Consider the following 20,915-nt stretch of genomic DNA (forward strand, 5'->3'; position numbering starts at 1 on the left):
AGAGAGGGAAAGCACACTTAAAGAGGATGGGTGATGGGATAATGCTGCAGAGTAATGGAAACTTATTTGGTGCCTACTCTTATGTGTAGGTTTCACATTAAGTGCAAACTGCTGCTAGTTAACATTCAAAGGTCTGTAAAGAGACAGGAGAAAAAAACCAACTCAAACCAGCCCAAGGACACATCAGTGGTGTAGACTGTAGCCTGCAGCAATGTTATCCTGGCACTACAGCCTATAGTTCCAGATGTGGTGGTCTGTTTGTCTGTCCAGACAGAAAATAAGCTTTGGAAAAGAAGTCCTGACAGCAAAGGAGAAACTGCTTCCATTTTTTTATTTATTTATAAAAATACCCAAACTTTAAAAACCCATTGAGATGAAACCAGCACCTATATAAGTGTTGGTCTACACTATGGGCAGAAAGACAGAGACAGCAGTGACATCCTTCAGAGAGCTATTTTAATTCATTCCACATAGCTGCTATGGATAGTTGTAACTACCTCTGATGGACTTGGGCAAGATATCTCTATCCACATCCCCACAAATCACCCTTCTCTTCCACCTACCTACTTCTCAGCTGTTCCCCTCAGGGAGTTCCTGAAGCGTAGCAGTGTTAGGAGCAGTCAGCTGCCCTGCCTGCTAGCACGGGGCCACCAGTCTCCGTTTCCGGATGCATTCCCAGATCCATTTGGGAGACACCCGTTTAGCACCAGGATTCTCATCCGTGTCCCCAATAACGTGTGTTGCTGAGGCTGTGTCATACTCTGACACGAGATCACCATCATATGCTATGAAGTAGCGCCGGATTTTGTTGAAGTCCTTCACAGAGGGTGACAAGTAGAGCTTCACACCAGTGAATATGTCCAGCAGCAGCTGTGTAGTGTGGAAGAGAAGCAAAGGTTGGTTTAAAAAAAAAGTAAAAATTACCCTATGTATAAAATACTGTAACATTGCACTTTGGGCTGCGTTACATCACAGGGAGAAGTAACACTGATACAGCTTCCTTGAGCAGCAGAAGCTAAAACAGAGCAGTGCCCCCTGGCTAAGGGCATTATTACCTCATCAGTAGCAAGTGCTGCCTTTTGTGCTGCTGTGGTCAGGTGAATGTGGTCTTAATGCCTTTGCAACCTGATGATTTCTAGTTGAAGTGGGAGACTCTAATTGCCCTGGGAGTGGACTTGCTGTTTACATCAAGTAGCAAACAGCTACTCCAATCTTATCAGTAAATTATAGCTCAGCAATTCTTAATCCACTCCTACACTTTACTGCACAATGAGCTAGAAAGGACAATTCTCTTCCTCTACAGCTCATCTCTTCTATATGCAGCCACTCAGCAATCACTGCCTCTGAAGAGCAGGACATTGTTGGCTGCTGAATAGAGAGCTTTTAGCATGACAAACCTAGTAATGTCAACTCTGCTGGTATAAAAAGAAAAATGCTGCAGAAATCTGCTTTCTCTACAGGAGCCTCATCATCCTTTTAATTTAGGATGCTGCTGTGGAAGCGTTTTGAAGGCTTCCCACATAGAAGGTAGAAATGGACAATATGTCTCCACTTTTTCCCCACTCCTGAGTGGTTGCTGCCTAACTGTCCATACCTTCTTTCCATTGTCTTCTACCTCAGATGCTTTTCGCTTCTCTCCTCGTTTCTCCTCTGGCTTCTGAGGGGATTCGGTGACTGCTTTGGTGCCTAAAAACAAAGAGGTGTCTCACTGTGCTCCTGTCTACATACCAGCTGTATATTAAAAGCAGGCAGAGAAGAATGAGGATAAGAAAAGGTAAAAGGCTTTCCCAATCTGTTCTGAAAAATCTGTGCATTAGATGCTTTCTGCCACTAATGGCCCAGGGCATCTTCCTGCCTTTCTCTCCAGCTGACTACATAGCTCAGCTTTCCTCTTGCTGTCACCATCCCACCTTTCTGGGATTGCTCAGAAGTTTGCTACAAGTTATTCTGCAGTGCATGGCTTTGCAGTCTGCTATCTGGAAATCCCCTCCAGGTACCTTACCCTATATGTGTGAACTTAAGCCAAGTAAAATTAAATACTGGTTCATGGCCAAAACTATCTAACTGAAAGGCATGTAGCTGCAGGAACAGGAGCAGCAGCTTTGCTGCTCTGACCAGTCTTACACATTCTGTGAAGGACCATGATAAAAGACAAAAAGGAACTGTAAGTCCCAGAGAAATTACATCGTAATTGAGACGCCAACACAAGCCAAACCAAGGGTTGAAACCAGCTTTGCCCATTAACCATAACATGTTTATAAAAGCAGTGCACAGAAGGTAAAGAGCACATGGTGAGGTTCTCCTCCCTGGTGAGGGGCCTTACCTTCTGGTTTCTTGGCTTTCGCAGGGGACTTGTTAGGGGGAGTTTTAGTAATCTTGTGTGGTGTGGAAGACCTGGAATTTCCCTCATTCTCTCCACTGCTGCCAGCTGTGGACTCCTCTTCCTCCCCAGCAACAACACTGAACTCAGCCTTTTCTTTGGAGAGTTGGTACAGCTCCTGTCCGAGCAGAAACAAAGCATTTGTCTGAGCAGAAACAAAGCATTCCCTTTAGCCACAGTGAAACCTGATAAGAGACGTGAACAGTAATGCATGTGCTCCTCTCATTTTCTATCTCCACCCCATGAAGTGTTTGCTCTTACATTTTTTCTTCCTGCACCTCTTTGTCACCATTTTTGTCAGCCGTGTTCAAGCACTCTGCTTTCTACCCAGCTGCTTGACATTAAGGGAAGCCACACATATTATCATCATCTACCAGTGAGCAAATCAGACTAACTCCTCAGAGTCTGGCTCTCTGGACTGAAAAATGGCCAACACCCAACATTCTGCATGAGAGTATTTTACCTCTCTCTCCCCTACCTGCACAGCGAGCCAGAAAGATTGGACAGCAGAGGGACTGAATCACTCCTTTCTTCGATGGCATAACAAGCACTTACATCTGCTGTCAGTATCCCTGTAGGCAGTGTGAAGACAGCCCAAATGACAACGACTAGACTGAGAACAGAGCACATCAACAGCTGACTTACTGCTTGGGGTGGCAACAGGCCAACTGGTTTCTATCACTAAAGGAGGCATGGAAGCTGTGTAGGGTGGTGCAGCCCTGGGAGCTGGGCAGGCTGCCACTTGGCCCCTGTGTCATGGAACCAGGCCAGGCTACCCTTAGTCACTTCCCAGATGCCTCACACAACCTCAGCAATTAATGGGAAACCAAATGACCATAAACGCTTCAGAGAATTAAGGTCAGATCTTTCAGGAAGGAAACTGCTCACCATGAAGGCAGTTACAAGAGCTGACAGAACTAGCTGCCAGCACAAACTTTCCCGGAAGCACACAACAGCAGCTCACGAGACTCAAGGAAAAAAAAAAAAAAAAAAAAAGAAAATAGTCCAGGAAACAGCCTGAGCCTAGAATAAATGGAGCACAAAACGTGCCACTGGAGGTGCTAGTCAGCAAGTGTCCTCAGTGCTTACCCTATCAGAATTTGTCTTTTTAAATATAGGCTGGTGTCAGAAGTTATTTGCAAGCACGCTGCAGAGAAGCAAGCCATGTTAACCCACCTTCAGCTGCGGGAGGTTGGTGGCTGTCTTCCAGTCTTTGTCATCTCGAATGCGAGTGCAGCGAGGGAAGCGAATGGAGATCCCATCTGCAGTGTGGGCTTCAGCTTTGGAGAACTCAGCCCCTGTAATTTCCCACACTGGAGCTTTCTAAACACAGCAGTGAGGAAGGAAGCCACGTCACATTGTTGTGTTCTCTCATGAACTAACCTTAATGCATCTGCGTTCCTCTACTTCTACAACATCTTGCTCCCACTCCCAGCACAACAGAGGTCCATGTATACCTCCTAGTCACCTTGACTAGGAAAGCTTCTATTTATTTTTTATTCCAGTGAATCGAGAGATCTTCCATTAATACATATTGCCAATTTCCTTGTATAAATGGCACAAAGCATACTGGTAAATTTAGCATAACAACAGCAACTTCTGGGTTACAGCTATGTTTCAACTGCTTTAACTGTGCTCTAACTGCTTCTTTCAAGTAAATTCACTTCTGGCAGGGATTTAATGTATAAAACCATTTCCTAGAGGCGCTGCAGGTGCGATTGCCTCATGAAGCTTAGTCTCAAATGCACCTGCAAGATTCAGAGTTAAAAGCTCATGCTTAAATTCCTCTCCCAAGCATGAAAACTAATTTTGTAACAGGGATAATCTGTACAGTTATAGAAGTAGGTTGCTGCATTGGGGCTGGAAAACATTTAATGACAGCACTTACCTTTGGATCTGGGACAATGAAGTCTGGGTAGTAGATTTTGTTTATTTTCAGCCAGCTTGGAATTTTACTAGGATCCTATTAAGAGCACAAAAACAAGATAACACTTATGATCATACGTGAATCTAATCCTACAAAGGAGGCTGCTAAAAGATAATGTAGTAGTAAATTGGCAAATATGTATTTAATTGCCTTTGTATGGATTAAACTTGCTGTAGCCTGCAGCGCACTGATTTCTCCTCTAGAGAATCACAAAAGATTACCTGCAACACAGCTGTTACCCATTGTCATGCCATACATAACACCACTATGTTCCTCCAATTGTAATTATATGAAATCACACATTTTTAAGATTCTATAACCTGGATGCCATTGACCTTCAGGATCTCAAGTAAATATTAAAGTTCAGCTGTTTGTGTGCTAGGTCTTGAAAAATTCCATTTTGCACTTTCATTTATTTCATTTATTTCAGCATTTCAGGCTATGTAGCAACAAGATAGACAAGCATTTCTCACCTACAGCCCCATCTAGTGACTGTCTTCACCAATTGCGACATGCCAAGAAGGAAAAGTTTGACTTCTCCCAGTCAAACTGTCTCAGCAGGAACCAGATGGTGCCCAGCTCAGTGTTTTGAGTACAAATCTCAAGCAGTGTTAGGAGATGGCCACACTTACCCCTCAGTTCTTACAGATAAGTTAATAGAGAATTTACCTGATTTAACTCAATTAGAGTTACTGCTTGTTCCTGGCAGAGCACTTGAATTCTGTATTTAACCAACACACAGCTCAGCAGGAAGAAGCTTTTACCAAGTCCTGTGCTGAGCATTCCTCTGCCTCCCTGCCATAGCCCATCTCACCTTGCTGATCTTCACCATATCCAGCTCTGTTTGCAGACGAGCCAAGGTGGCATCATCGTGGCCACCAGAACACTTGGTCACCGTGCACCACTTCTCACTCTTGGGGTCATAGCAGCCCATGAGGAAGATGGACATCATCCCACCTGGGGGAGGGGAGAGCACAGCAGTTCATATCTTCTACAGGACAGCCAACAGCATTTCAAAAATTAAAGTAATGAACCCGAATCCCTTATCTGTGGGAGTTCTAAGACCACAAGTTTGAGATGGTTTCTCTGCATCAGTTGATACACAAAGCTGAACCTTGTTGCTGCATGAAAGGCCAACCCAAGTCCTAATGCTTTCCTGCACCAGCTGTGCCACAGCAAAGCCAGGCAGCCTGCAGTGGCCTGGGATGTGATGGGCTACAGCAGACAGTCACTGTGAAAGCCACTCTCATTGCAGCAAGAAAACAAATACAGAAAACCTGGAAGAAAAAGCTTGGGATTTTCCTGAACCAACCAGTCTGACTTAGGCTAACGCCAGAGACTTACCTTTACTGCCTTTCCCATAGAAAGCTCCCAGCACCACCAAGTCTGCTGTGTCAGCCATTGCACCCTCATTTAGGTAATCCTTTTTCACTTTCAGCCAGTGCCGCTTTCCTGGTTCATAATTACCCTGTGCAAAACAAAGCAAGAACCTCCCAGTCAGAAAGGAGATGTATTTGTAGGCAGCTATCTCCTCAAACAGCCCTTGCTTTATGAGTACCAGAGCCCTGCAGTGCTCAGATGTATAGGAAGTAACCTGAATGGGATGTCAGCATCTACAAGAATCTAGAGAGGTTTCAGGACTGCTCAGCTGAGTGCATTCCACCCACAGACCTCCAGGAGGTGACAGCACAAAGCAAAATAAAGAATCACACGAGGGGCTAGCAGCATTGTGATTAAAATGCAGTTCTGATTACCAGCTCAGTGATCTGCCTGCTGGACTGCGTCACACTACAGGTGTGTATAAACTGACTGGATGGTGCAAAGGCACATCATGAGGCTCAGAGAAGTGGAGCTCTGTCCAGATGGCAGAAAACAGGCAAGAGAAGAACAAGCAATACCAAAATCCAGGAGAAAAGTGACAGTAACTGAGATTCAGGGAAAGCTACTGTACATCCCTTCTAGGCACTGTTAGAAACCTCTCAAAGCACAATAGGGCAGAATTCAAACTCAGATTAAGTACTTCAGTATTAAGCAGAGAGGTCTGTTTTTGTCCCTAAATCTCAGCATCCACCAGTAAAGATGAGATACAAACTTACCTTTATGTCTTTCAACACCAGTCCTTCCAGTCCCTCACGGATGACTCGGGTGATCATATCTGCCAGATCTGAAGCTTTCTGAAAAGGAAAGGCATTGTGGTAAGCTCCAGACTGTCAAGTGGCTGTAGTGTTCCACATTGGAGCACTGGTACACTAAAACTAAGGCAACTGCAGAGATGAACAAATAATTTATTTCATAGAATAGTTTTCCAAAGAAAGTTCCACACCTGTTCTCTCTGCTGAACACCCAGTAACTACGCTGGGAATGTCTTAGAAGCTTAGAAGAGAGCAGCTGGCCATTGAAAAACATAACACCAAACAAGGACAAAAGCCTCCTCAGAAACGAGAGGGTCACACTGATTTTGTGTCCTGAGCATGTACCATATGCAAAAGATGAGATCATCTCAGCCAGCAGTACATTTACTTCTCAGTCCAACTGCTCTGGGACCTATGCTGTTTTCTTCCCAGAATGCTTTATTTGCTCCAAACTTTGAGCATTCTCCACCAGAACCAAGGTGCTCCAAGTAGCAGCAGCAGTGGGGGAAAATGACAGGACATAAAGCTTGTGCCTAACAAGTGAGAATTGGGCCTACTGCTGTCTAAATGCAGTTTTTAGCACTCAGAACGCATCTGTGCTACAAAAATAAAGAGCTGTGACACACTTGGAGTTGCCAGTCTGGAGACTGGAAGCAGTGTTAATTAGCTTTAATTATACAGAGGGCCACATAGTAAAGGACCACGGAAGTGCCTACAACTCAGTGTTAAATCAAACAGCAGATGTGGTCAACTCACTGTGACGTGCTTCATCTCTGAGAACAGGATCCGGTTGGGGATTTCAACCATGTTATCGTGTAGAAATTTACGACGCTCACGCAGAGGCCTAGAACAGAGTATGAAATACTAAGGACATAAACCATCTCAACATGAAGCAGCAGGCACGTGAACTTTCAGAAAATATATTTAACTAGTTAAATGACTTATCCTGCAGTTTCAGAGCAGACAATAAATTCTTTTAACGTTCCTCCAGGAAGAAGCTATAAAATAAATCTAAGATAAGAATATTTAGTATTTAGCTTCAGAGACGTGAGATGAGCAGAGTACTGAAACCCACTGAGTTCAGCTGAAATGCAGTTATTCTGATATTCTGGAGCTGTAGAGCAGGATGGAGCACCATAGCAGTGTTTTTAGCACAGATTCTCCTATGCTCTCTTGATTTTGCAGGAGTAAATGGCCAAGCCTAGCAGCCAAAGTGAACTGCTCCCTCTGCAGAGGTGCTGCAATCCAGTAAGCTCACGCTCAGAAAGCTGGCAGGCTGCTCTCACGCTGTGCCACACGTACCTGTCCATCAGGCTGATGTCGTTGAAATAAATGCAGTCAAATACAAACAAGCAAACGTTGGCATCTTGGAAAGCAGCTTTCTGCAAAACAATTAAGATCGTTTAAAAGAAATCTTGCAGCAAGCAGCAGCAGGGAGTTAAAAATACACCACCACAAAAAAAGATGCTTCTTCTGTAAGACTTAAATATCCTTAGAACATAAATATTCTTAGAATTCACATTTAGAATGAATGTGTCAAAGCACAAACTAGAAAAACAAAGCATGTTAATTTCTTAGCGACAGGGAAATAATAAATAGTAATGACTTTGAGCAACTTGAAATCCATCATTGCTGCAGCAAGAATAAGTGTTCCAGACACTTCAGATTAACAGTTCCTTTAAGTTAAAGTACAATTTGCCCTTTCCTGTCCTCTTCCTTACCATCATTTAATCTAGACATAATGTCTACATAATACTCTTATGGAATTACATCCATGCATTATTCTGGCCTTCAGATCTGCTATGCATTTCTATAGGCAACTACAAGCAATTACAGAACTGCAAATTCTTCCAAGACTTTAAAAAAAAAAAAAAAAAAAAAAACACACGTGTATTATAATGGTACCTTTTCTTTAATAGCAGCCTTCTCAGGAATCTTAGATTTTTTTCTTGAGGAAGCACCAGATCTCTTAAATTATTCTGTGATAACTGAGCACGTGCTGATGTGTTTAAGTCAGCAGAATAACAACCTCTGACCACAAAGGATTTCTTTTTCAAATATCCATATATATCTTTTACCTTATGTACACCAAGAGATCCAAAAGGAAGTGGCTTGCCAGTTTTATTATCAATTAGAAGAACTTCTGAATCCAGGATCATGCTGTGCCCACCAGGGAAAGCCTGGGGGATGAAGTCCTTAAAGTGGGCTACCTTGAAGGAAAAAAAACACAGAAAGATGTCTGACTGAGGAGATGGACTCCCTCCAGTGCAGATGTTCTCTCCAGAAGCCTCTGAGAGATGTGTGTGCATATTTCTACTGCAGCACAGACCATTAGCATGATCTATAAATAGAAAAAAAGACTTGAACAAATATAACAAAGTCACTCAACCAGCATCAAGCCAAGCCAACTGCAAGATATAAAGTGCACTTGAGAGCAGGTAGGTTAACTGTAGCTTCAAGGTCTTAAAAGCCACCAAAATAAACTGATTACAGTTCAGTTAAATGCTGCTTTTCTAGATTTAAATAAGAAGGTATCTTCTCTGCCTATAGGAACTTGTGACATTCACTCATGTTTATAGAGTAAAAGAACAATTTGTAGGTGCTTACTTTGTGAGGAAGGACAGGTTTGAGGCTCCGGCTGAAGTAGCTGAAGTGATCTCCGTTTTTATGGACCTGCACCCTCTCACCATCGTATTTAATCTCTGCATACATGCCATTGGGGCACTTCTTCATGGCATACTCTATTGACTTGCAGGCTTCAGCCTTAGAAAGGTGGAGAGAAAAGAGCAAAAGAAATTCAGATGATGCAATTTTTAAGTAAAGCTACTTTTACTTAATTACACACACGAACCATCCATTCTCTCATAGATCCCGCTGTCCAGTCTGATACCCAGTTGAAGTTTTGGTTTCATTTGCCTGAGTGTTCTCAGAATACTATAGCTGTTCAGTTTTTATCTCCTCCACCTACTTAGAGGTCTAAGTATTGTGCCTGTTGTAGGTGCGTGCTGAGCTCAAAAGTAAAATATTGAACTCTGATGTGTTCAAACAAAAGACAAACTTATTTGAATTTCTAGTCCAAAAAAAAAAAAGCTTATGTTTTTTCCAGATAAAGGATCAGCATCTGAGATGACAGCAAAGAAACCAGTAAAAAGTCACATCTGGACTGAAGTCAAGCCATGATTTTTGCTTCTGCAGCATCACTGAAGCTGCAAATACTCAGTACACCAAGTACTGCCCATGGTAGAAAACGCTCTTTAAAAAAAATGGCATTATACATGAATAATCTGTATCACTTATCTGTCTACTGATTCCTAAAGGTGAAGGTTTCTGACAGTACATATGAGAACTCCATTTCTTCCTCTGCTATAGGTTTCCCCTGCAGGGGGGCCGACATTACCAGCATAGGCTGAACTGGGGTCATCAGAGAGGCCTGCACGCTGAGCGCTCGCTTCACACCTGGCGTCTTCTCAGCATCCTGCTGGTTCCTCAGGACTCGCTCCACCACGTCCTGGAGGTTGCGTGATGCTTTGAATGCCTCGTAAGCATTTGGATCCAAAGCATCCAACCTTGATTGGAATCGAGAACAGAGGGAAAACCTATCAATCTCAGGTCTGTAGCTTATGAAGGTAATGCTCACTTCTGCTTTTAGCTCGTAAGGAAAGGCGATACTTACACATGCTTTGCGCCAGCGTTCATTTTCAAGTCATGCTTAATTAGCCTGATGATGCATTTCAGGTCGTTGCCTGTACATCTGAAGTGTGAAAGAAGATTCAGAGATGGCAGACACTTATCTGTACTATTTTCCAGCTGAAAAAAGGAAACTTGTCAAGGCCTCTGCAAAAAAGGTCTTTCCATTCTGCAGGGTTTCAACTCAAGTGAATGTTTTATTAGTGATATCCCAGAAGCAAAAACAGAATATCCAAAAGGCTTTTGATCATCTTCATATTTGAATGCCAATATTAATTTTGCCTCTGTGTAGAGATGCCCTCCAAAATTCAGTTAAGTAGGGCATCTAGAGTAAATCTTTATCACAAGCTAAGCCACACAAAGGCTCTTCAGCATGTCTACATGGCTTAAAGGCTTTGCCCAGCTTACTTAGGGCAAGAACTTAAAAGCTAAGTAAGGTAGTTGTGCAAACCATTTGTTTAGCACAGATTCAACAGTAGAGCAACAGGCAAAGATAATTCTCCCTGACTTGAACATGGGCCAATCAAACCACTGACAGCAGCTTACAGATATAAAGTTCAGTCTTTGTAGCTTATGATTACCTTCTCATCTGTTCTAGCTTGTGAAATGTGGATAACCACTCCTATTTTTAGTGTCAACCTTCAGAGGCTGTTTAATCCCTTACCTGCGAGTGATATCTTGCAGCACACTTTGCTGGTCATCTTCCTTAGTAAGCTTAGATAGCTGGATGAGAAACTCATCTACCTCTTGGATGGTCAGGAGGCTTTTGGCTGCTGGAGGACAAGATTTGCTCTGCTCAAAGAAGAGGCGTATTGTCTCAGAAACGTCTCCCTGTCTCCAAGAAGAAAACAAGGGTGTTGGTCAGAGCTACGCCCAGCAAATGGGAAAGCTATTGCTAGAGATTCAACATGATTCTAGCAAGCAGAGGAACAATGCTGCAATTGCATGAAGGAACTGCAGCCAAACATCAGAATAAAGCTGCCATTACACAGAGTACATCTTTTCAGCCCTTTCACTTGCAAAAATGTGTGCAAGACCACCACTATCACCCAACTGCCGTATTTCATTTTTTACTGCTGCAGCATCACAGACTCCATATTTCCTCAGGATTAATCCACTTGTAAATCCAAGAATCTCTGTCTGGTGGTGTCGTTAGAAGGCTGTATATATCAAGGCAAGAGAGGTGAAAGAATTCACGCATTTTCTTCATCTTGCAATGAAATCAGACGTGTGCACAGTCAGTTACCAACTCCTGTGCACAGGAATTAAATGCACACATAAGCACTGGCAATTATATGAATCTAGCCTAACTAACAAGCCTAACTATCAAGCCAAGATCTATTAATTTAGTTTTTAATACATGATGTTAACAAAAAAAAAAGACAAATCAGTTGAATAGGAACACACTAGACAAAATGGTTTAGAGAAAGCAGGTGCAGCTCAGCTTGCCTAAGTATTTTAGTCTTGTTTTCTAAAGTTTTGCTGGTGAGTTCACATCTTGCTTTCTGATCAAACATTATTCTCTAGATATTCCAGATGGCAGAAAGCTCTATGAAAACTGCTACAACAAACAAAAGATTTACCAGCTCCCTAACAGTTAAGCTAAAAAATATGGGAGGTGGAAATACCAAGAATTTCCGTATCAAGAATCTAAGCAGCAGAAATTAAGAGAGCTGCTTTCTGTGCTCACCTGTTCCAGGTCCCGGACCATTTCCTCTTGGCTGCAGTTAAAAATTCTACTGAACAGCTTTACAATCTGCTTATCATTCAAGTTGTAAACAATTTTAATGATGCCTGGTAAGAGTAGCTTAATGGTCAGGTATACATCACCATGAAAACCATCTGGAAAAAAAAGCACACACCATTAGAAACTGTCACAATTTATTTTCATCTACAGGCTCTGGTTGTTTGTACTCATTAGCATGACTGGGGAAAAAAAAAAAACAACACATCTGTGTCCTCCTCATTCCACCATACTGGTCTGCTTCACGTGAAAGGACATTTTTCAGGGATCCACAATTTCTTTCCAAATCTGATTCTGGTGCTAATTTTGGTGGCATCTACAGACATCCAAGGCAGTTCTGGCCCAAGACATCCTTATCTGCATTTGTTCTTTAGATGTCTGCAAAGTGAACTGCTACTATCAACATAATTCAGAAATCATCACTCCTCACAGCCTGAACTAAAGAGCAATCCGATTTTAACTCTCCCTTGCTTCTGACATAACAACATGGAAGTTTAATTTTGAGAGGGCTTTCACATGCAGAAAACGCAAAGCAGGAATAATACCTCCTCCACTTCCCTTCTTCAGGAAGTCCTGGATGATCTGTGTTTTCACATTGTAACTAGGCTTATCAGCAACCATAGCACAGAGCTTCCTGAACTCTCGCAGCAAGCAGTCTTTGTGCTTCGGATCACAATTCTTTGCAGACAGGCTGGAGTTGTGGGAAGAGTTTGCAGACACCTCTTCAGAATTCTTGGGCTTGGCTGAATGAAAGACAACAAATTGCTCCTTTAATAAGTACAGTATAGGCAGGCTTTGAAGATGAGAACACCTGTATAAGGTAATCTGAAAAGAACAAACCCACTGCGGAGACAAAGCTTCAGAACTGAATAATGATGTGCTACCCCAAAATTTGTGACTAAGTTTTAGTTAATTAAAAAAAAAAAGTTTGCATTTTCTTCCCCACTAGTTTTGTTCAGGATTTTTCTACCTTAACTCTACCAGACAATTACAGTTAAGCCTTGGTGAAAACAAACTCCTGCTGGCAGATGCTTCTATTTTATTTCTACTTCACATGCCTTCTCCCTTCACGGGAGCTCATTTTCCTAACAACATTTCTAAAATGAGAGAAAAAAAACTGAAGAGAAACTCACTTAGCTTTTATTCACATCTGTCGAGCATTTGACTATTCAGCTATAAGAGAATGAGAAACAAATAGGTTGGACAGGGGCTCTGGCAGTGCCAAGACCAACTTCCTGCACAAAGGAGGGCTACCTTCAAAGCTGATGAAGCTGCTCTGGGCCCTGAGCAGCACAGCGTAGTTGTGTGAGCAAGCTGTATAGGATGATTATCTAAGTATTATTAAATATTTCTCAGATCCCACAGTAATCACTTGATGTTTGCAGCCTCCCTTTCAGCAAGAAGGACATACATGGTGTCGTTCAGAGAATGAGAAAGGTCATTAACCAAAGCAATCAATCATAAAACAATTTAACCTGTTAGCAACAGAGCTAAGCCTACTTCCCCATAGATTCATACTGTGTACTCCCAGTTCTTCTGCCCAGCTCCTCACCTCCTATGTTACTCTCCAACACAACTACACATTCTCACCAAACCAGATTAAGTAAGATAGTTAAAACTAAACCACCTTCTACAGAGAAAAAAAAATGAAAAATAGTCAAGTAAGAAAAACTGGCTGGTATCAGAAGAGAAGGATTTCCCAGAATCACTTTAAGACTTACCTGTGAAGCCAGAGAACTTTTTTGGACTGATATTAGCCAATGGATCTTTCTGAGGACTCCTTATTTGTCCAGTGGCAGTGAGCTTAGCCTGAACTGTTGCTTTTTTCTTCGGTGTACTTCCAGCCTTGGATGCAGCTTCTGTAAAGCAGCAAGTCAAAGATTCAAACTAGTAGCCAGATATAATCTCCAACACCCCTGCATGTACATAAGATATACTGCAACAAACAAGTTCTAAAACTGGGGATGGAGGAACATTTCTCATAAAGTAAAAGGTAAAAGACTACGTGATTTAGCAAAGTTCAAGAAAAAGGATGAAAATCGAAAATAAATGATGCTTCCTCGGGGCATTAATCTGAACTTTAAGCACCTATCATGGATTAAATCACCTTCTCCAGTCAATCATGACAAACAAAGTAAGGAGCGCTATTCCACAAGTGCCCACTTATTTCCCTTTACTATTAGGTTCAGACACAGGTCTGAGCCCCATCCAACTTCTCATTAAATCCTGCTAACAAGTCAGCAAGGACTGTTAGTCACAGCAGTGGAGGCTCTGGCACTCTCAGAGAGCTGTTGGTGCCCCATCCCTGGAGGTGCCTGAGGCCAGGCTGGATGGGATCTGGGCAGCCTAAGCTGGTGGGAGCAACCAGCCCACAGCAGGGGGTTGGAACCAAAGGGTCCCTCCCAAGCCATTCGACGATTCTGAGACTGCAAGGTAAACACGTGGCTGTGCAGTGATTGGCTGCATAACCAGAGAAGGAGTCGTGCAGCAGCGACCCAGCTCCCACCCAGCATCTCACCTGAGATGAGGTTGGTGATCAGTTCTTTCTCCGCATCCTGCAGCTCTTCCCATCCTTCCAAATCCGTGATGTCTTCAATTTTCTTGGTGGTTGCCCGGGCCTTCTCCAGCTTCTCAAACATGCACTTGACGTGGTACCACTCCTTCATATCCCCGCCAGACTCCGTGAAAGGGTTGGGAACGATCTTCCCGATGCGCACCATCCCCTTCACGATCTTCTCCTTGCACTTCTTGCAGCCGGCCGTGCCGCGTTTGGCGTAATCCACGCAGTACCTCTGTTCGGCCATGTCCCCCGCCGCCGCGCAGGCCCGGCACGGCCACGCGTGCACGGGCGGAGGGACGAGGAGACGCGCAGTAACGCAGCCCGGCTTCACGCGCACACAGCGGACAGCCGCACTCACCGACGACGGGCAGCGGGAGCCGGGCAGGGCAGCGCAGCGCGACCAGGGCCTCGGCCAGGAGAGCAGCGCGCTGAGGCAGCCGAGCCCGAGCGCCCGAGCAGCCCGAGTGAGCGCCGCGCTGCCCGCGGGCATCCAGCCCGCCTCGGGCCGCTGTGAGCGAGAGAGGAGGAGAGAGGGGAAAAGAGAGGAGAAGAGAGGGGACGCTGAGCCGGGCCCGCGCCACCCCGCAGGCCAACCCTGCAGCCGGGCCGCAGAGAGCCTCCACCGCCACCCCGATGCCGCCCGCAGGCCCCTCTACTCCGCCCGCCGGTTCCACGCTTCCCACCACCCCCAGCCCTTCTGGCCCCGCCGCCGCCGCCGCCGCTTCGCCCCCTCACCCGCAAGCCCCCAGTCGCTCCCGCACCCACCGCCCCTCGCTTCGGGCCTCACCCGCCACCTCCTCCAGGCCACCGTAGAAAAGGGCGCATGCGCACGGTGCCGCTGCCCGCTCCCCCTTTCAGGCAGCCCGGAAGTGACGTCAGAGCATGCGCTCTGCGCGGAACGTCGCCGTAGGCTTTGTGCCCCATCCCGGCGACGAATGCCCCGCCCCCCTCGCCCAGGCCCCACCCCCCTCGGCCAGGCCCCGCCCAACAGCGGAGCGTGCTGCCGCCTCGCGCTGATTCCCTCCTTTTCTACCGCCTCGCGTTCCCGCGCGCGCACTTTCCCGCTCGTGGCGCCGCTGAGGTGAGGCGCGTGGCCGCTTCACGGGCCGCGTTCAGCGTTGTATGCGTCCGAGCCTGAGGCAGTGCCTCATCTCCAGCCTCCAGAATCGTCCTTCCGAGGGCACTGCACCACGTTCGTGAATGTCTGAGGAATGCCCTGTTCCTGACTCCACCACATGTGTGCTCCAAGAGTCCAAGAGTGTGTCATGTTGGCAGAGCTCTGAGGCGCTGCAGTATGAGGCAGCCATCAGAACCAGCCCTTCACGAGCTGAGTTTGTGCAGGCCTGAGGTGCTGGCAGTCACTTGGACTTCAGGACATGCCTTCCAGGAGCACTGTGCTCTGCCTGCCCAGGCCTGGGGCACTGCTGTATCACTCGGCCTCAAAAGATCAGCCCTCAGAGCACTGCTGTGTGCTCCTGTGGGCCTGAGGCACTGCTCTGCGCCTGGCCCAAATGCCGGCCCTCCAGGAGCCCTCACAGATCTGCACAGACGTGCTGCAGTGTTACCTCAGTTCTTCCAAGAGCTTCTCAGTGATCTTGGAGCCTGGTTGTGAGAAGAGCTTTCCATTTCCCTCCGAAGGATCTGTTGGGTGGTGCTGGGATGCTGCAGGGGATTTGGGGTGAGGGTTTCATGCACACCACCAGCATGGTTCCTGTCATCACCCAGAAGGACTCTGGGCCATCTCTGACCTGCTGTGCTGTTGCTTAGAGTGTCTGAGGCAGTCTGTGAGGCGTAGGGTGCAGAATTCACATTGCCAGGCTTGTTACTGCTGCACTGCAAGCCTCCAGCAAGCACAAGGTGAACTACAGCCGTCTTCCTTGTTTTATCAGCACACCAATCTCCAGCTACACAAACTGGCCTGTACGGAGCTGTGGTGAGGATAAAACTTTGAAAAACTGGGATGATGACCATTAGATAAGCATTTCTTGTTAGTAAATATGGCTGTAAAGCAGTGAGTCTGCATTAATTTGCAGTACTTCACAGTGCAGGACTTTGCTCTCGCACAGTGCATACCATTCAGAAGAGAAATCTGCCAGTCCCTTGTGGTGCCAAAGTGGTGGGAATCCTGAAATAGAAGAACTGAGCTGCACCCAGCAGAACCCAGCACGGCTTTAAGTCCCTCATGATGATTTGCAGCAGAGCCAGGGTGCTGGGGAAGTCCTTCATAACTGCTGTACCTGGAAGGCATCTGTATGGTGCTGTGCTTCAGTGCTGGAATGCTGAACAGGACACTGTGTGAGAAGCCTACGCCTCATTTGATAGACCAGGGTTAAAGGTATGGAAGTTTAATGTGGTTAAGCTTTTAACTGTGCCAATTACTTCATGAAAAGATGTACCGTTAAGAAACTATTTACAGAGGCAACTGTTTCTTGTGCAACAATTAGCATAACTATAGCCTCTTGTAGGGGAAGATGATCCTAACACCCAGGAGCAGATGTGGGTGCACTCTTCAGAGAGAGCTTCTAGGAACACAGTGCAGTGTTCCTGGCATCCCCTTTGGTGTTATCTTTCTTTTATTGTGTTTTTGAGCCTGGTAAAAGAGATGGAGTAGAAAGATGAACTTGGGTTGACATGAGCTGCAGTGCCTTATCTGGTTTAAATTAGGCAGCTGAGCAACCTCCCAGTGGTAGGATTCGCTTCTGTAACTTTTAGTGTCTAAAAGTCAGCAATAATCTAAAATAGGCTGTCTGTGATCAGTAGAGCAGCCTGCAGAGGGCATTTCAGAGGTTCGAGCAGGGTGAGATGAATTGCCTGCCGGCTTTTCTTGATCCGCAGGGTTTTTGGTGCCTCCTGGACAGGTAGGTGAAGCAAGTGGGCTCCCCTCCGGGGGCAGGAGATGGATGCCCTGACTGGTAATGAAGAGCAGTAAGCACAGGCAGGTGGCAGAATGCTGCAGGGACAAAGCGTTTGGCTTTCATATCAATTTCTTCAGTGGGAAGCTGACACAACTGCTGTTTGGATGCTTTTAAAAGGCCTGGAAGTAACGGCAGCAAAACAGGGATGCTCTTAGTTCCTGCCCCCTGAACAAAGCAGCTGGGGGCTCTTCATCCTATAAAGTTCATTTGGGTGTTCATCTGCAGTGGCACCAAAAGAAGGGGTGAAAATTTGAAGCTGTGTTGTCAGAGCTGTTTGTGGCTGGTGGGTCTGAGAGGGTGTTTCAATTGCTGTAGTACTGATATTGGTCTCTGCTCTTAATTTTACCACATATTCTGAGTTGCAAAGCACTTTTGTGAGGGGGGGAATTAAAATTAGTTTGGGTTTTATGTTTTTACATGAATAAACTCCTCCAGCTCCCTGTTTGGCCAGGACGTACCTTTCAGCACCCGTGAATGGAGCTATATCTGGTGAGCATCCTTCCACAAAGCTCCAGGAAACGGTGGCAGAGAGCCACTGTCCACGGGTAGCTAATAGTGGAATTGCTGAGATGGACCTCTTCATGCAAAGCTCTCTTTGTGAGTCATAAACAACAGACCAGCAGGGAGGGCTCTAGGAAAGCAGAACTCCGCTATTACTATATTCAATTAATACAGGGAAGATAATGCCAATAAAGTCAAGATTTAAATGTCTAAGTCCATTCTTGTGTAAGCAAAGTGGTGATGAGAAGCCTTAAGTCAGGACTTAAAATGCACGTGAAAGTGAAGTAATGGTTTCAGCTTTGCTTTATGTCTTTTTCCCCAGTGTTAAGAAGAAAAGAATAATTGTAGTTATTTCATTTTAAACCAGTGTTGAAAGTACTTCGTAAGGAAAAAGGGTTCACCTTGTCCAGATCTTCTGGTTTTGAATGGGGTTTTGAACTGAAATTAAAGTCTTGGTGCAGGACTTACGGAGTTACATTCCAATGAATCCAATCTTCTTAGTATTGAGAAAATGTCCAGAATCTCACTGAAATCAAATAAAGGGAGGAAGATGTTTAGAATTTTAATAACTGCAATGAACAAATGCATCTCCCTGTATGGCTGCTGCAGAAGATAGGGAATCTGGATGTGTTTATTGAAATACAGGAGATAAAAGAAATGGAGAAGATTATAGAAAACAGGCATGGACATGAAATGTATTTTAAAAGAGGAGAAGTGATGTCAGTTAAGTAACAGATCAAAAAAACATGTAAGAAAGTTAAAAATCTCAGTGTTACCCACTTATTAGTGCATGTATTTGTTGCCAGGACTTGTTTGATTCGGGCTTCAGAAGGAGAAGTTGCTGCAGTTGTAATGGCAAAGGCAAACAGGTGGTAGATGGCAGTTCAGGCTGGAGGGATTCCCAGTGCTCCTGCTTTGAGTAGTGCTTACAGGGCTTTCTGGCCTGGGAAGGTGTGGAAAGTTTTGGTCCGAATGACTTCTGATGTCTTTTCATGGTCATATTCACATGGATTCAATTTTCCATGGAGCAGTCAGGCGCCCCAGGGCTTGCACAGCACTGCAGTGCAGCCTGAAGCTGAGTGGAGCGGTAATGGAACCTCTCAGAAGGCTCTTTCTGGCCCTGTTGGGTGGGGAGGGGAGAGAGTGTAACGTATTACAATAGACTTTGCACCTTTTCAGTTGATGTGTGCTTTCTGGAACAGCAAGTGGACTAAACATGAAAATGTGGATCTCCAAACAACAGCCGTACCCTTCTGCCCGAGGTGTTGTCGGCTCTGTGCTCAGAATGCACCTTTCCCTTCCCTCCATTGCGCGCTCCATGCCTGTGTGTGTCATTCAGGGCATATGACACAGGCAGCCACGTAACTGCTGTGCGTCCTGCTCCCATCGCAGCAACGTGCCTGCCTGGGGCTGTGACAGAAAGATGACAACGAACGTGGTGTAACCCTGAATTGGGACACACAGCCCTCTGCCCAGGGGACGGCATCCAATGTGAACTTTGTCCTTTCATCCAAGCACAGCAGAAGTCTGTCTCTCCTCCTTACCATATCTCAGCTGTCTTTTTGAGGGAAGATGTTGACGTTTGGTACGGGGACATTAGGAATACTTGAGTAAAGGCAAACAAATGTGAAATATGTCATCTGTGGTATGGGTTGCCCAAAGAATCATTTAACGGCCGTGAAAAATGTGTCAGAGATTTCCAAAGGCATTTAGGAGATGCTGATGCCCATTTGTTGTTAATGCTAATGAGAAGTGAGTGTCCAAATCACTTGGACGGGTTTTGGAAAGCCTCAGGAAATTACATTTGACAGGAGGCTCCTGATGCGGGGAGAGAAGGGCATTGGGGGCTGCTGTTGGAATTTATTGTATTTCGGTTCAGAACTCTGCCAAATGTGCAGCAGATACAGATGCTGATATCCACACCTCTATTCTGCTGTCAGCTAACATAATATCCTTTATTTTTCTGCGTACTGCATATGCTGTTAAATTAGATAGACGTATTTGCAAGGTGAATGACAAGTGTAATTGGCTATAAATGCTCCATTTAGAGAGATTGCAAACTATGTTTAAGTTACACCCAAATGCACCTGTACTTGAGATGCAGAATCATTCAGCTCCCACGGCACCTTCATTACATCCATACTTCATCCTCCCACACAAATAGATTCTGAGGAAAATAATTTCTCCCCAAATGTGCATCTGCTGCAAATTATCCTGGCATCATTACACATGCAAGCATAGTGAGCACAGATCTCTCGTGCCGTGTGTTGGTGCTGCTGGAAGGATGACACCTACTTCTGGAAAACAAGGAAGGCTCGAATTAAAGGTGGGCAGCTTTTATCTCAGCAACTGGAAAGCTTACAGGTTTTAAGTCCCCAATTCCTCTTCTCTATTTCTTCATTACACTAAGTAGGAGTTGGGTGCTGATAGAGAGCAGACAGGGCCAAGGCAATTTGAGTGTGGTTGTTTTTTTTTTGTCTCAAGTAGTCTGTATTCCCTGCTTTAATACACAGTAGTCCTGAGGCTCTGCATGCTTTCCCACGTTCTTTCAAACCTCATCTGTCACATCTGGTCTGCACGGCTGTTGTACACTCAAAGAAAAGAGAGCTGAATAAAAGCAACTGCTCAATGAATGCAGTATGGATTGTGGGTGGAGGTGTGCCTGACCTGCAGACTATTCAAGTGCTGTCTCACTGTGATACCTGAGTCCCAATGGCAGCTGCTCTATTCAGCCCTGCCCAAGTAGGCTATGAGGTGTCTAGCTGTACAAACTACTCGCATTCTTCAGACTTCATTCAGCTTGGACCATGTTTTAACAAGCTAATGGAAGTTCAGGTGCAAGGAGTCTTCTGGAGAGCCCAGCACTTGTCCCTTCTCATCAGCACAGCCTCAGGTGGGCACCTGCTAAGCAGGAGAGGCAGAGCCCTGCTTGGGGAGCGTTCTGCTCTCCCACAGTACAGGGAACTTCTTTCCTTCAGTGCCAGTCTGAGTTCTTTCTGAGTCTTCCCCAAAGTAGTGTGCATTGTTACACACTGCTGTGCTAATGGCTGTGTGTGTAATTAGTGACTT

At 45.2% G+C, this 20,915-nt stretch overlaps 1 protein-coding gene across 1 annotated transcript; it reads right to left on the bottom strand.

The window, feature by feature from the left end:
• Nucleotides 1-312: 312 nt before the first annotated feature.
• LIG3 (DNA ligase 3) lies at nucleotides 313-15,319 on the bottom strand. The gene is given in 22 exon segments (XM_085240530.1): nucleotides 313-870; nucleotides 1,595-1,686; nucleotides 2,324-2,498; nucleotides 3,557-3,703; nucleotides 4,269-4,343; nucleotides 5,122-5,264; nucleotides 5,652-5,775; nucleotides 6,404-6,451; nucleotides 6,453-6,481; nucleotides 7,196-7,231; nucleotides 7,234-7,283; nucleotides 7,742-7,821; nucleotides 8,518-8,649; nucleotides 9,047-9,202; nucleotides 9,837-10,005; nucleotides 10,113-10,190; nucleotides 10,791-10,957; nucleotides 11,817-11,968; nucleotides 12,416-12,613; nucleotides 13,592-13,729; nucleotides 14,389-14,938; nucleotides 15,218-15,319. Coding segments are annotated over 21 exon segments (2,955 nt in total). The 5' UTR covers nucleotides 14,921-14,938; nucleotides 15,218-15,319; the 3' UTR covers nucleotides 313-636.
• Nucleotides 15,320-20,915: the final 5,596 nt, after the last annotated feature.

Source organism: Meleagris gallopavo, chromosome 21 (genome assembly GCF_905368555.1).
Source record: "Meleagris gallopavo chromosome 21, MGAL_WU_HG_1.1, whole genome shotgun sequence".
Lineage (NCBI taxonomy): Eukaryota > Metazoa > Chordata > Aves > Galliformes > Phasianidae > Meleagris > Meleagris gallopavo.